We start from the raw sequence: 16,581 nt of genomic DNA, 5'->3' as shown, positions 1-16,581 counted from the left end.
CCGGTAGATCGTTTTGGTCGGTTTAAAGCCATATTTTATATTATAAACGCGATATTTTCTGTCAGATAAGAGAAGAAGAATATTATTGGGCGCTACGACTGGTGTATGGGAACTCAATTCGACGTTTTAATATCCCATCGTAATGTTTTTTTTTTTTTTTTAACTGTTGTGTTACTTTTTTCTTTCTTCTTCTCACGTGCCCACCGACTTTTTATCTGGTTTGGACAGCAGGTATGAAGATCGTAAATCAAACGAGCACAAAAAAAACACACACATATGCGTGCGTCGGACTACAGGGGCGAAAATTAAGGTGGACCTTTGAGTATAAATTAATATGTCAGTGTTTACACAGCACTGGTGATACCGACAACGGCGACAAGGTTACGTGGGTGCTGTGCGACAAGGAACGATAAATGTCTGTTACTTAATTCTTTTTTTTCTTTAACCGCATCGAATAATCTATAAATATCGTTTGGGAAAATAACCGTGAAGCTGTGAACGCTTTTAGTATTAACTCACAGACACCGTTTTGACGTGGTATGAAGAACCGAGGAAAACCTGTGGAGAGCAATAAATTATATGTTTAGTACTCCAAAATCTAAATGGATTGAATAATACATAATACTAATGTAATATATATATATATATATACCTAGTTTATATAGTAATAGCTAAAATGGCTTATGACAACAATTAAAAAATAACTTTATATTATGATGATCTACCTGTATAGTGCATATATGTACAGTACATTTAAACAAATATCATAAAATCCTAAATACAACAATCTAAGATTAAATTACTATAAATTATAAATTTATAAAAACTTCCATCTATGATAAAATACAAAAGCAAATTACGTATGATAATAAATAACTACAGAAAATACAAAAACTTACACCTGTTTGACTATTTTTTTGTCATATTTTCAAATTGCATCGAATAATTATATTATTATATTTAACAATCAATTCAGTGTTAACAATGAAAACTTATAACATAAAGCTAAAAAAATATGAGTTTTATATAATTTAAGAGTAAATTCAAAAATGAAATAAGATGTTAAAATATATTTTTTAGAGACTCCTGTCAAATTTGACACCAAAACCCATTAGTTTGACGCTACCTATAATGTTACATACATAATAAATACATTATTTATCATCATACATAATGATACTTGTAAAGTTTTCCTTAATTTTATTTAATTTTGAATTATATAATACCTAGGTCTACAATCCCACATTTTTACCCGATATATATATACCTACTACTACTACTACTATAAAAAAATATGTTTAAAATAAAATAAAATATAAAAATAAATAAAAAGTATATTTAAGTAAATTGTTATTTATATAGTTAATAATTTAGCGTTTTAACTAGTTAAAAATATTTCAAAATGTATAATATGTAACATTAATCGTATCAAAAATTAGAAATCGGTTACATACCTATTATTCATTATATAGTTCACACAGCAAAATATGTACCAACATTTATTGAACATTTAAGGTATTATAAAATCAATAAGAAAATATTAAATTCAGTTTTAGTAAAATAAAGAACATTAAATCAAATACAAGATGTACAATATACGTGAACAGACTAAACAAAAAACTAAATAAACATAAAAATATTTCTTAAATTCATTAAAAATAAAAATAAATGATAAGCCATAAAAATGTTTAGTTCACCTATTAATTACAATCCGTAGGCGATTCTTAATTCATAGTCAATATTATGCTCACCGCGATAATATAATATTAATATATTATACAAAAAACAATTGTATTTCAAAACTTCTCTTTTTATTGAAAATAGGAGAATATTGTGTACTTTCATTTTAATAGCCAAAATATATATAAGACACCAAGACGGTAAGGCAATTAATCGTAGGAGTATTTCATAAAACTATAATAATAAAAATTTAATACGAAATAATCTGCGCCTATTTACTTGTTTGCGAATAAAAATATATGGGTACCTACCTAACCTAATCTATGCTACACTAAAAATTTTACCAATAATACGAGTTCATAGCCTTCTAGCAAGTTAAACATACGTTGAGGTTGAGAGATATGTTATTATAGATTCTCAAATCACACGCACTAGTGCTCTGTGTTACTGTGCACACCGCACAGAACAATATAATATTATACGGACGATGATTATGTGACAACAATTACAAAGTGGTCTGAACACACGCACTCAAGTGCATATGATATATATTTGTTTAAGCTCGAAAAACTTACTGGTATAGACAAAACTTTATAAATTATAATTTCAATAATTGATGTCTTAGAAAATAATATTGTTAATCAGTCAATGCCTGTTTGCGGTTAGTTGACCTTTTGGCAGATTAACTAGGAAGTCGAACATTTTATGAAAACAAAACTCTTGGCGTTAAAATATTAACATATTGCAATAATTATACAATCACTGCAACGATCAATAAATGTAGATTTCATTAAGTACCTAGCTATTCCGATTTCAACCATTGAACATTAAAATATATTACTCAAACCTATCAAAATATAAACTAATAGACATACCTAATCGTTATAGGTAGATCGGAAAAACTGCACAACTTATGCCATATATGACTTCGACTTTCGAGTCATCAAAAGTAAATTTAAATCGCATTAAAAAGTATACAAACTAATATACGAGCTTATAGTATTTTATAATTGAATTGTAAAAATAAATACATTTTTTTTTTATCTCCGAGAACTGTTTTAACGTTTGAAATATTTTCTCACGTTTATACGTACCGCTGTACACGCACTTATAATATATATAATATTATCATGCGTACAGGTACAATACGGCGACATCGTAGATATACCTACTTTATTCTCGAAACAAAGTCTACATAGACACGGCGCACAGGGTAGTTAAGAGGTTAGGGGTGGTGGCGAAACGATTATAACATAATGTTATTATTTATTGCGTACCTAATAATACCTGTGTATTTTAAAACTTTCAAATCGGATACACGTTATTGTCTACTGCGGCAGTCCGAACCTACCGCCGCCACCGCCTAATAAAAATATAAAATATTACAATCTAAATCGGACGTATCCGCCGATTATATTATTATAACGTCTCCGATGTTTCTCACATGATATTGTGCGCCAACACATCTGTATATATACGCGCACACACCGATAAAATACACACCGACACAGACGCGCAGAGGTTATTATAAACACGACACGGTGGCGGCGGCGACGGCGGTCTCTTTGGTGGTCAGACGAATCACATTCATTACGCAGGCGGTACCAGTGGTGATTATCGTCGTTGGGCTTCCGCCGCCACTGCGGTAGGAGATCTTCCTAATTGAATGTACTATATTATATTATTATTATTATTTATAATATATATATATATATATAGGTATACGCGACGGCAACGGAGTTGAGTCAGAGTGGCGGTGGGGGCGGGCACGTCATAAAGTCACAACATCTTGACGCGATATAATACAATATATATATACGATAAGGACGCGTATGTATTCTAAAAAATTAATGAAAAACATAATATATTATAACCGGCGTATCTAATATAATAGGTATATACAGTTATAGTCACATACAGGCCTTTGTCGTCGCGCACGACCTGAACGGGGTCCGCGCAGACATCACACGGTTTTTTTTTTATTTTTTTTTTATCGAAAACTCGACTGGGTTACCACCCCAGACGGACACGCCACTCTTTCACACGTCTATAAAATATGTGTTTTTAAACCGCCAAATTATGCGTGTTCAAACTTTTAACAAAGGTGTGTATCAAATTACTATATTATATTATTTTTTAACAATCCGCCACCCGTCGTAGGTATTTAATATAGGTACGAGTAATAAACGCGGTTGTTCCCTATATATATACACCGATAAATCGATAGTTTCTATAATGTATACGAATGTCAATTTTTTCAAAAATGTTTCGTTTGGATAAATAGCAACATATACTAATACACGATTATAATCGTCCGGTTTTTAATATAATCTAGCGTGATAGTAACATAATCATATTATAGCGTTTTAAATGACTTACGATATTGACGAAATCTTGAAAAGTTATAGCCGACGTGTTTGATTGGCGAGCTCGTTCGAGCAGGATATCACGTTTCTCCTGAGATATAGATTTTACGAAATCCGACGAATTCAATAACATCAAGAAATCGTTCCACGGAATTTCACCAAAACCTTCAGGATCGTACTACAACAATAAAATGCGAAGAAGAAAAATATGAACTTCACTAGGTATATAACATAATGACGGATCTTGTTGATGATGAGTTATTGACAATAACTTATTGTAATGTAACCCATGGCGCACTTACCTTATCAAATATACGTCTCCATTTCTATAGAAAGAAAAACAATAAAAAATTAATTAAACGCACATATTTATTGATATTACCAGTATTAGTTATAAATATACAAACATCGTTTAATATAAAATCTTTGAACGGACAATTTTTTTCCGACTGTGTGCTGGACGATTCGATCCCAGAAACAGATGAGTCGAATGACGCTAAAGGTGCTAAAGGACTGTGATGATGGTATAGGTCCGACGATGGATTGATCACAGAAACCATGAGTTCAAAATATCTTCGGCCCACTCTCATCGCAGATATTTCTATTCTATATGTATAAACAAAAATTAAAAATAATATGAAATCAGTTAACTAAAATAATTATTAAAAGTTTTTTATAATTGGACGATGTATAAAAAAATCAATTATTGACTATATTTCGATATATAAGTATAGAATGATTCACTAATAACCATGCCAAATTTCCCCACCTCATATTTTTCTTTAACAATTAATTAACTTAAATTCTCATTTTTTGAGTTTTTAAGTACTTATTAAGGACCATATTTTTAAGGAGTGTTCTGTAATGATACACGTAGTGATAGTTTTTTTTTGAAAATGGTAATGTTTATAAATTGAAATTCGAACGAATAGTTTCTAAGTTATTAAATTTCAATAGCTAAAGATAACCATATTATGTCATATTGTCATAATATTATAACTTAATTTCTTAATTATTTTAAATTTCAATCAAATATTGAATAATTTGATAATCATATTATATTTTATAGTATCAAAACATACCTAATACTATGTTTAAAAATTTTGAAAAATGTTGTTATTAATTTTCTTTTCGTGAACAATTGAAATTTTAACAATGCTCTTAAACCAAAATTTGTAATAAACAAAAGAAGAAATAAATTAAAAATAATTTTTCTAATTAAGTGTAATTCTTTTTTTTTTTTAAATTTAAAATACTAATTTAACAATAGATACTTCTATCAAAATTAATTATAGGCGATACTTTAAAAAATTAACCTAAACGATTTAATAAAATCAAGAAAATGTTTATAAACATGTAGTGAATTAAAAAAATATATTATTGAATTTTAGTTAACGTAATTACGTAAGTTTTATACTTCAAATGCAGTTATGTGTTATTATTCATATAAATAATAGATAAAATATAAAAATAGCTACATCTTGTTTATTCCATACCACGTATTAAAAATCAATTTAAAATATAAATCATAGATGCTTTTGTTGATTAATAATTATACATATTATGTGAGTATAATATATTATCAAGTACCTGATTGATAAAAATAATAATGAATTATTAGCAGTTAAAAATTATCAAAACCTATGTAAAAGGCACAAATATATTTTATATTTAATATGACTAATAATATGAGCGTATTAAAATTAAACCTTGAATAAATACTCAACTATCAAATATTAAACAAAGTACATTTTTACTGGTATTTTAGTTTGATGTTTTTTCATTTATATTTTTTCTGGAATGTATGCAATATTGCAATAATAATTTTAATGAATACTTTGGCTTGATTTCGAGTTCAAATGTATCAAAGTATTTGGCACTCATACAATACGCTTATACTTACTGATAATTTATGTGTCAGTCATTTATGTAATGATGTAGGATACATACAAATATTATCCTAGATTCTTTGTAAAAAACCTCTAAAATCTAAAATCTTAAATATCTTAATGGAGTAAATTTGTTTACTCTTCTGTCTCTTCTGTCAACATAATATGTATATAAATATAATCATATCAGTTTATATTATTTTTGGATGACATAATATTTTGTATTTCATTAAGAACTATACTATTTTTCCCATTTCCTATGACTTGAATTACATATATTTTTATATTAAATTATATTTTTTGACAAACATTTAAAAAATCATGCAGTGAAGGCCGAAGGGTTAATAGATTAAAAGTATTACTAGTACTAATTTTTCAGAAAAACCAATAAATAAATAAAAATACATTTTAAAATTAAATATTATTATTTTTTGAATCATAATCCATAGTTATTATAAGCATTAGTATAATTTATGATAAGTAGCAAAATATAATCTTTTTATTTTATTTATCGAGAAAGTCGACCTACCATATAGCCATTAACGGTCACAAAAATAGTAAATAATAATAATTGGTATGTTTAGATATAGCTTTTAAGTAAAATAATTTAAATTAACTATAGTTAAGTATAATATGTAAAGAACAATATTAAGAACTCGTATTGTAGTGATGTAGTTTAAGAAATAAATAAGAAAAGCATTTTTTTTTTTTTTAACAAAATATTGTATTATAGTTTAAAATACAATTGAATAACAAAACGCCATCTGTAAGATGAGTATTCAACTATTAATACGAGTGAAGTTAGCTGCCTATAGATTGAATTTTCAGGCACCATTATCTAACAGCATGTACATGCCGTACACGCGTAATATTATTACATTTGTTTAAATCGGCATAATGTTACATTGTAATCATTTTAAGTATTTAACTACATAGTGTTTTGTAACGATTTAAACATTATTGACTTGTAGCTTATGTAGTGAGTTATGTCATATTCAATGAGTTGTCTTAGGTTAGATAAACACAAGAACGTTGAGTACGAGTATGTATTATTTGCATAGCTATTAGCTAGTATGTAGTTAGGTTTGGATCACGAAGTAGAGACTAACAACAACCAACTCTACATTTTTAACATTTCATTTTAAATCGATTTACCATAGGTATAATACTTGTAGACGAATTATAATTAATTTCTTCATAACAATTTTATTTTTTTTAACATTTATTAGACTATAATATACAATCTGTAATAATAGTTACAATAAGCATTAAGAGGCCGTCCCAGTAGAAAAAAATCAACCGAAAAACATGCTTTCGTACTTCCAATAGTACTCAGGCCTCGTTGATCGTAGAAACATGATTTTGGTATCAAAATAATCACGAGAAGTTGTACTAAATATTCTTGGAACAGAATTTTAAAATTTTTTTTCGTTCCAATTTTATATGTGTTTGAAATTTGTAAAATTTTTCTTTTTTTTAAAAAATCATATAAAATCGGCAAATTTAGATATCGAAAATCTGTTCCAAGAATATTTAGTACAACTTCTCGTGATTATTTTGATACCAAAATCATGTTTCTACGATCAACGAGGCCTGAGTACTATTGGAAGTACGAAAGCATGTTTTTGGCAAAAAAATTACGAATTTGCCGTCGTCATGTGCTGCTAAAGCGATTACAGCGGCAGCGTTCTGAAATAGTACTTCTTCCACCACCCCGCTTGCATATGCAGCCATAGGTCAAAACTGGTTATTTATCGTAGCCGCGCACTGGTTATAAATAGCCAAGTACGTCAATACGAAAATAATAATTTTGTCAATAAATAATATTATTTTATTTTTCGATGTTATAATTCGTAATTTTATTTACTATCGTATTTTACGCAAAATGGAACTACGACATAATACTATATCGTAAAATTGTCACAAATCAGCTAGAAAACGTACGATTTAAACAATTTTTTTTTCAATTATAGACAATTGTTCTATAAAATTAGCGTATTGACATTCAAGACGAAATTTTTTAAATTTAAATTAGTATAACTGTATAAGTAAAAAAAGGTAGGCAAGTGGGTGTCGATCTGCTTTACAGTAGGTTACAAGTGAGTCACTATATACTTACTGGATTATTGTGTTAAATTTGAATTCAATGATATAATATCATTGTATAAGAAAAACTCGAAGACGGAGAGTCAGCCTTGATATATTATAATATATATTTTTAACTACAAAATAATTTAAAATTTAACAAATTTTTTCAAAATTCAAACTTAAAATGCTTATAAAAAAAATTGTACCCATTTATTTTTAATATTTTTCAAATGCTATTGTAACGATTTATCTACATGAGCCTTGAATTAAATTTTCACGCTTCTTGACCCAACAAATAATAACTAATTAATTAATAATTATTGAATAAAAAATTGAAAAAATTGAAAATGTCCGTAAAGAGCTCAGAAAGAGTGAAAATGTTTTGAAAATTTATCAAGTATAGCAATTGATAAAATAGACATATAGTGTAAAATGTAAATTATTTAAAATATCTAGATACAGTTATTTGTTTTTTTAATTACAACAAAATAAGAAAATCGCTAGGTACATAATAAACCGAGTGAATATACCAATGTTGTAAAAATTTGAACTTTTCAAAAACTCATAAAAATTCTAATTTAGTTTCTGGTAGAGGTAATTTTTTTTTTAAATTAGACAAACTTACGAGGAATCTTGTATTAAATTTTTAAATTTTAGATTTAAAAAGAAAAATTTTTATGAATTTTTAACAAAATAATTTGCACATTTTCTTCATTTTTTTGTATTTTATATTTTGTCAAAATTCGAACTTTAAATGCTTATAAAAAAAATGTGATTACTGACTATGTATAAAATGTATTATTAATATTTTTCAATTATTATAATTTATATAAGGCGCCTCGTCCTTAATTTTTAAGTTTTTATTACCCAACAAATAATATTTGATTGACATTCATAGAAAAAAAACTAAAAAAATTGGAAACTTAAAAAGTAAATAGTTAAAAAATAATTTAAGTATTTTAAAAATGTTATCGTGCTTAGAAAATTCTATAATATAAAACAAACAAACAGTTAAAATTCCTTGTATCTACGGTCATTTGTTTTAGAGTTACACCATAAACCAAAATTGATTTTGTGATTTTGTCAAAAATCGATTTTGCGTGAAAATGTCTATTTTTCCCTGCTCTTTAGAAAATTACTAGGAATTTTTAATTTATACCTTCCCAAATGCACCAACTTGTTTTCGTGTATGTCATCACGTTTTAAAGGAGTAGAAATAATGCTTTAATTTTTAACTTCAGCCCTTCTTTGAAATGGAAAATGAATCTAAATGATACTTTGGTGAGTTAAAATTTCTAGTAGTTTCAAAAACGTCAAATAAAAACCTAAAAAAGGAACGGAAAAAACGGGAATTTTTAAGCATAATCAATTTTCGAAAATATCGATTTTTTTATTTTGCTGTATAACACAAAAAATCATTTTAAATACTTGAAATTTTCACCAAGTCTAAATATTTTGACTTTTTTAAGCTATTTATTGACAATTGAAATTTTCGATGTACCTATGTCTAAGTTTTTTTGTTTGAAATGCCAATAAAAAAAATTTGGCATTTCAAAAAATTTTTTAAATAGATATAATACAAGGTTTGTAATAAGTTGCACTTAGCGTAGTAAAAAAAAATTCAAAAATTGTTAGTCATAATTGTTGTTTATAAGCTAAGCATGTAAAGTTCAAATGTTTACTAAATATGTCAAAATCGCGAAAATTTGCAAGATATTTTTAAGTTGAAAATTCATAATGTTTAAGTGATTTATATCTAAAACCCAATACAAGGTTCTCTATAACATTATTTTCTTCAAATCACTGTAAAAAAAAAACTCCAGCGACAATGTAGAAAAAAATGTACGAGCGTATGAAATTAAATATTTTACGAAATTGCGTAAAATAATAACGATATGTCAATATATTACAATTTAAATATAGCTAATAATATAATATAATCCTAGACTGACAAATTATCTCCATCATCATTCAGAATCGATTTCGTATACAATAATGATACCTGTCATTGTATTCAAATTTAACACATCCATTATAGTGACCTACTCTCCATCACTACTATACAGCAGAGCGATACTTGCTTTTCCACCCTTTTTAAATTTAAATACGGAAATTGTCTTACAAATTTTAATTATTTAAAATAGTAAATATGTTAACGGCAAATCAACGTTAATATATTTTCAATATTTTTGTTTTGTTGTTGTTTTTGAATTTCAATAACTCAAGTTAAAATTATTTAGCCCCACCACCATAAAAAACCCCTGGCTACGCCTCTACATTAAAATTTTGATAACTCGATATATTTGTAGTTAGTCCAATTATTTTTTTCCCTGTGAACTTTGAGTTACCGAGAGTACACTGTAATATTGTATTATCATTTTCTATACACCATAAAATTTTCAAAATATTTTAATTTGTTTTGAACTGTTTACGGATATATAGGTACTCTGCAGTTTCCAACTTTTTAGGTTTTTTTTCTATAAATGTCAATAAAATGTTATTTGTTGATTTGTTGTGTAAAAAAGCTTGAAAATTTAATAAAAGGCTTCTAACAGTAGTTGAAAAATATTAATAATACATAGCTACATTTTTTTTATAAGCATTTAAATTCTAATTTACAAAATATAAAATACATAAAATTGAAAAAAATGAGCAAATTATTTTATGTTAGAAATTCTTAAAAATTTTTCTTTTTAAATCTATGATTTGAAAATTTAATCAAGATTCCTCGTAAGTTCGTCTAATTTTTTATAAAAAAAATCTCTATTCGAAATTCAAATCAAATTTTTATGACATTGGATATTCACTCCATCATTTCTCATGTAACGATTTTCTTATTTTATTGAAATTCAAAAACGAATAACTGAAAATACTTGAAAATTTAACTAAATGTTTATATTCTCATTTTCTATACATAATAATATTCTTAAAATATTTTGACTCGTTTTGAGTTATTTACGGACAATTTCAAATTTCAATTTTTTTAGTTTTTTTGTTTATAAATGTCAATAAAATTGTATTCGTTGGGTCAAAAATCTTGCAAATGTAATACAAGGCTCCTTATATATATTGTTAGAATATTAGTTAAAAAATATTAAAAATACAGTGTCTATTTTTTTATTAGCATTTAGAGTTCGATTTTTTACAAAAGACGTAAAAATAACGAAAATGTGAAAATTATTTCGAATTAGAAATTCATGAAAATTTAATAAAAGATTCCTCATAAGTTTGTTTAGTTTTATCAAAAACAAAAATCTCTACCGGAAAGTCAAATTACATTTTTATGAGCGTTTGAAGTTGAAATTTTTACATTAGATATATTCACTTGATTTGAAAAACGAATAACCTTAGACACTTGGAATGTAAACCATATGTATATTTATCAATTACTTGATAAAATTTCCAAAACATTTTGACTTGTTTCTAGTTGATTACGAACATTTAAAATTTTAAAATTTTAGATTCTGAGCGGAGCAAGAATTTAATGTATTGGTTTTACAATGATGTGTTTTTTTTATATACCTATATTTTTTTTTTTTTGGGAGGTCAAAATTTTAATTTTCCAATATAGTTCTTAAAAGCGCCCAAAAAACAAAATAAAAATTAAGAAAAAACGAGAATTTTTACGCAAAATCGGTTTTTGACAAAATCGATTTTGGTTTTTGGTGTAAGTCTAAAACAAATGATCGTAAACATATGAAATTTTCACTAAATGTTTATGTTTATACTAGCCTTTTCTATACGTGAAAAAAATTTCAAAAATTTTTGATTTGTTTTGAGTTGTGTACTGATATACTCAGTTACCAACTTTTTAGGTTATTTTCTATAAATGTCAATAACATTTTTGAAATTAATTTTTTTATGATTTTTAAAACAATAAATTCACAGCCCTGATTATAACATTTTTTATACTTATTTTATGTAGGTATTATATGTTTAAAATTAAAATAAGTAAATACACCAATATTTATTAATCAAAACTATTTAAAATGTTGCTAATATTTATTTAGGAGATTAAAATATTATCGTACAAAAATTGTTTCATGTCACTTATAAGTTACAACGTAAAATACGCAACACTATTGCTAAAAAATCTATTTAATCGTAATGAAATTATTATTTCACATGTATTTTAAAAAGTAATTGGGTTAGAAATATAAATCGAGTTCTGGTGTATAATAATTTGTAGGCTTAATTTATTGGTTAATGTTTTTAAGCAAACAGGAGCTTTAATTAAAAAATAGGTTTGCGACTTGCGAGCTAGTAGCGAGCCAGCGCACCGTATAGAATTCACGGGCGACAATTTACGTAACGGCCTGTAATGACGTTTGATGCGAAACGTTCAGCACGACCGTCCGTGAAATAATAATGTACCTCTCCCGCGATTACAACACGCGGACCCCGTCGCGTACACGATGGGCGTGGTTACGGCCTACCGCGACGGCGGCGAGATGGAATTCAACGCCATCTCTTGAGCGTTGTATACGTAACACTTTTACCACGACGGCCTCTTAAGTATATGAGCGAGAAATAAAAGTTGACCGTGAAAACATAAGGGGAATATCACTCAGCAGTAACACTCGACTTCATAACATATAAATAAATTTAATCGTTCAACTCGTACTCCACTACTCTAGTAATATTCAATATCACCCTCAAGAGCAGCGTTACTCAGGTAATAGGTAATATTATACTACCTTATTTTATAACTAATTCAGACATTGAATAAATTTATGTTTAAGATGCTACATCGTTTTTGATTTTGTAAATGTTAACACATCTCATACATTTTTAAGACCTTCTTAACAAAGACAAATTTATTTATTTCGGTCCAAAAACCCGGTTAACGAGACCTGCAGTTTGTGTCTACTGTTTAGGAATAGCCAATATTCTACTTTTCAACTGGATAGGATTATAAATATCGACAGTCACTTGGTGTAAGAGATTAAAAGAGGTGTGTTAGCGTGTTGCTATATAACAAAATACAAGCCTTTGTTGTTAAGTAAATAGTTTTTTACCAAGTATTTAATTTGTATTAAATAATAATTATTATTGGGCAATATTGATTATTCATTTCTAAGTGAAGCGATGCATATATTAATTTTTAATGATGTGTGTTTTTTTATTTATTTTTGTCTATTATTATATTTTAGAACATTAATATTGTTTTCATTTCATTTTCAAGGGCGGTTTGTGCAGGTAATTTTTGGGCCTGCATACTAGTTGCGTGCCGAAGATAACAACAAAAAAAGGTCTAATCCTATCTAATTGTGGCCCGAGTTTATTTTGGGTACAGACGAGTTGCGGCCCTGGTTTTTTAATTCTAGATAATTTAATCATGACTGATAAAATATAATCACAGTATACTGTAGATACCAATAAGTATCCCTTAGTCGTCGTTTTACTACCGCTAAGAACGTTCCACAGCTTTGTTTTACAGTGCTCATCCTAATATTTTTGTATTCATCGATGTTCTGAAAAATATACAAAAGGATACCTATATAAAATTAAGAAGCAATCACTTAAATACTCGCAGAACAAATATCATTGAAAAAGAAACATTTATTAGAAATGTTATGAAACGGTTAGAAGAAAACCAAATTGACAAATTTGAATTTATACAACTACTATCATACAAGTTTTTACCGGTGAAAATTAAGGTATTAACCTACGAATTTTACTAAATTATACTAACATTTTTGCTTCAATACATTTTTTATTAACGTTTTTACAAGTGTCAACATTTTTTAATAAAATCAAAACATTTTAATATCAAAAAAACATTTTTAACCTATTTCTTAATCATATACGTTTTAACAGTGCCAAAATTTAAAAAAAAAAAAACAAAACATAATTTTTAACCTACCTGCAGTATCTACTGATGCTACTGACAATCCTAGCTAAGTCTGTATAAAATGTGAAGGAAAATGAAGTTTTTTTAAATTTTAATCTACATATTTCAATTAATTTAATTTTAAATTTCGGGCCGCTATTCATATGTAACTCAAAAAAACTCGGACTGCAATTCGTATGCACCCCAAAAAAACTCATGCCGCAATTCAGAATAAATTTTTACCACGGGACGCAAGTAGTAGCCACCCATTTTTGAAAGCCAAAAGTAAAAATTCCTTGTACTTGCCTACTTTTCAAAATTATTAGCGAAAATGGGAATTTTTACACAAAATAAGTTTTAGACAGAATCTTATTATTTTTTTTTTATCTCAAAAATGAATAACTGTAAGGATTTGAAATTTTCACCAAATATTCATAAAACAATTTACAAAACATAAAATATATTAAAATATTGTTTATAGATGTTTTTAATTTTCGATTTTCTTATTATTCTATGATTTCTATGTATGTATGATACAATTTTTTTTAGGTAAAATTGCTTTTGAATTTAATACAGTTTTTTAAAAGTTTCTCTAAGTATCAATATTTATTATACACAGTAAAATTTCCAAAATATTTGACTTATTTATACTTTTTATATTTATAAATTATTATAATTATAAGATAATATAAGATATTATAAATTATTGACTTATTTTAGTTTATTTTGATTTCTTCTATATGAATACTTGTTTGTTAGTAAAATCAAAAATACAAATGTGTAACTTTTTTGTATAAACATTATATAATTGGAGTGTACATTTCAAAGAAATGTATTCAATAAGTTAAAGACATTTTTAGTTATTTTTAATTGTTGTAGGAAATTTAAAAAATATTATTCGTAAGAACTTTAAACCTTTTGTAGCTGCTTATTTTATTTTATGTACTATAGGTAATTTACCTATGAAATTTTCAAAATATAATAAAATATAAATTACAAAAAATAATAAATTAAATATTCTTAGAAATATAAAAATATATACCGTATTATGAAATATTTATAATATTGAAATGACAAAATATAATTTTATAAAATACTTTTTAAGCATTATTTTGTAGCGGTATACCGTATAAGTATAAAGATGACATCACGTCACGACTGATACAAATTTCAAATAAATAATGTTAATTAAGTGTAATTATAGTCTAATACTTAGTTTTTTTCTAGAATATTTGAGTCTCTATTATTAGTCATTATTAGGGCAGAGGACTTGTAGCTCTAAAAAAACACTAAATATGTAAGCACTTATGCGCTTAAAAACCCTATAATATGCACTAAAATTATTTTTTTACAGTTTATTTAAAAATATTAATAAAATAAATAGGCTTTAAAATAAGTCAAAACAATTTTAATACACTTTATTTCAATTCAATATACTATTGTCAAATTTTAATTAAACTGTAACTTTTATTCTTATTGCTTTACTTTTTTAAATTTTATATATCTTCTTCTGACACTAAAAAAAAAAAAAAATAATTTTCATATTTTAGTAAAAACCATTTTAGCCAATAAATATTAAATTAATACTAATACTACTTTTACCTTGAAAATTACATTAAGTTTCAATTAAGTTAAATATGTCTCAAAAAGTATAAAATAGCGCATAAAAGTATAAAATATACCTTAAAAATTAAAAAGTATCAAAATATGCATTTATATGCAAAATTAAATTTCAAAACTAGCTCTATGAAAGCATGAAACGTATTTATTTCGTACTCTGCTATTTTTGCGACTGTGCAAAACAAATATGCAAATGCTACAAGTCCTCTGCCCTAGTCATTATCGTTTACGAGGAAAATATTATTTTTATTATTTAAATATCCTTTTCTTACTTTAGTAAGAGCTTAAACGTTCTTAAGACTATAAAAATATTGAATGTCAGATATATAAAATATCTTGTATAAAAACAGAATTTATTATAGTTGTGTATACAATCTATACGAGCTTAGCGTCGTTACTGTTGCTTGAAATAACATAATTTCGATATATTTAAGAATAAAAATATTAAGCCAACTACGAGAAAAATTAATGCTATAAAGTTTTCAAAAGACAATTAAGAATATGTAGACGTGAAGCATCATTCAGGGTTAAAGTAAAGTAAATTCGTCGTCTTCCGATAATTAATTTTGAAAATTAACGTTTAAAATTATTTTAATTAAAGAAGTTTGAATAACAGACATAATTTAACTTTATTTGCTGTCTACAGATTACTAAGTATTATGATCAGATAACATACACCATGACTAAATAAAAAAAAAATAGTAATAATAATAATTATATATTATTTAGTCATGACAATATACACTATATTATATAAAAATATGTCTTAGTGTTGTATTTATTTGAACTGTATAATTTTGACTACCAACAAGCAAAGTTAAATTATTTAATATTTATGCTACTTTTAAGAATTTTTTCAATTAAAATAACTTGTTTTTAAAATAAATGTTCGTGAGACATTGAATTACTATAAGTATCCGATGGACACTATGGACGTTTGACGAGGAATAATGATAATTAGGTCATTTGGCGTCTTAAGTATATTATGTCTGCCAAATGTATAATACTTTCCGGGTTTCTTTTCCTGCGTCTGACCATTTGAAACTATTACCATTGATAAAATAAAATAGGTACAATAAAATCGCGAGAGTCGCCTACTTATAGT

General features: G+C 26.3%; 1 protein-coding gene across 2 annotated transcripts in view; it reads right to left on the bottom strand.

Moving 5' to 3' along the window:
* Nucleotides 1-16,581, bottom strand: part of LOC132929781 (protein rhomboid-like) — a 95,022-nt gene that overhangs the window by 67,461 nt on the left and 10,980 nt on the right. For both annotated transcript variants that reach the window (XM_060995343.1, XM_060995342.1), the window contains exons 2-4: nt 4,454-4,652; nt 4,349-4,372; nt 4,060-4,224 (exon numbers count right to left, since the gene is read on the bottom strand). In XM_060995343.1, coding sequence (XP_060851326.1) covers nt 4,060-4,224; nt 4,349-4,372; nt 4,454-4,636 — 372 coding nt within the window. In that variant the 5' untranslated portion in view covers nt 4,637-4,652. The remainder of the gene's footprint in view (nt 1-4,059; nt 4,225-4,348; nt 4,373-4,453; nt 4,653-16,581) is intronic.

This window comes from Rhopalosiphum padi, chromosome 4 (assembly GCF_020882245.1).
Source record: "Rhopalosiphum padi isolate XX-2018 chromosome 4, ASM2088224v1, whole genome shotgun sequence".
Classification (NCBI taxonomy): Eukaryota; Metazoa; Arthropoda; class Insecta; order Hemiptera; family Aphididae; genus Rhopalosiphum; species Rhopalosiphum padi.
Note: the sequence above shows the minus strand (reverse complement) of the source record. Positions and strands in the feature narration are given on the sequence as shown.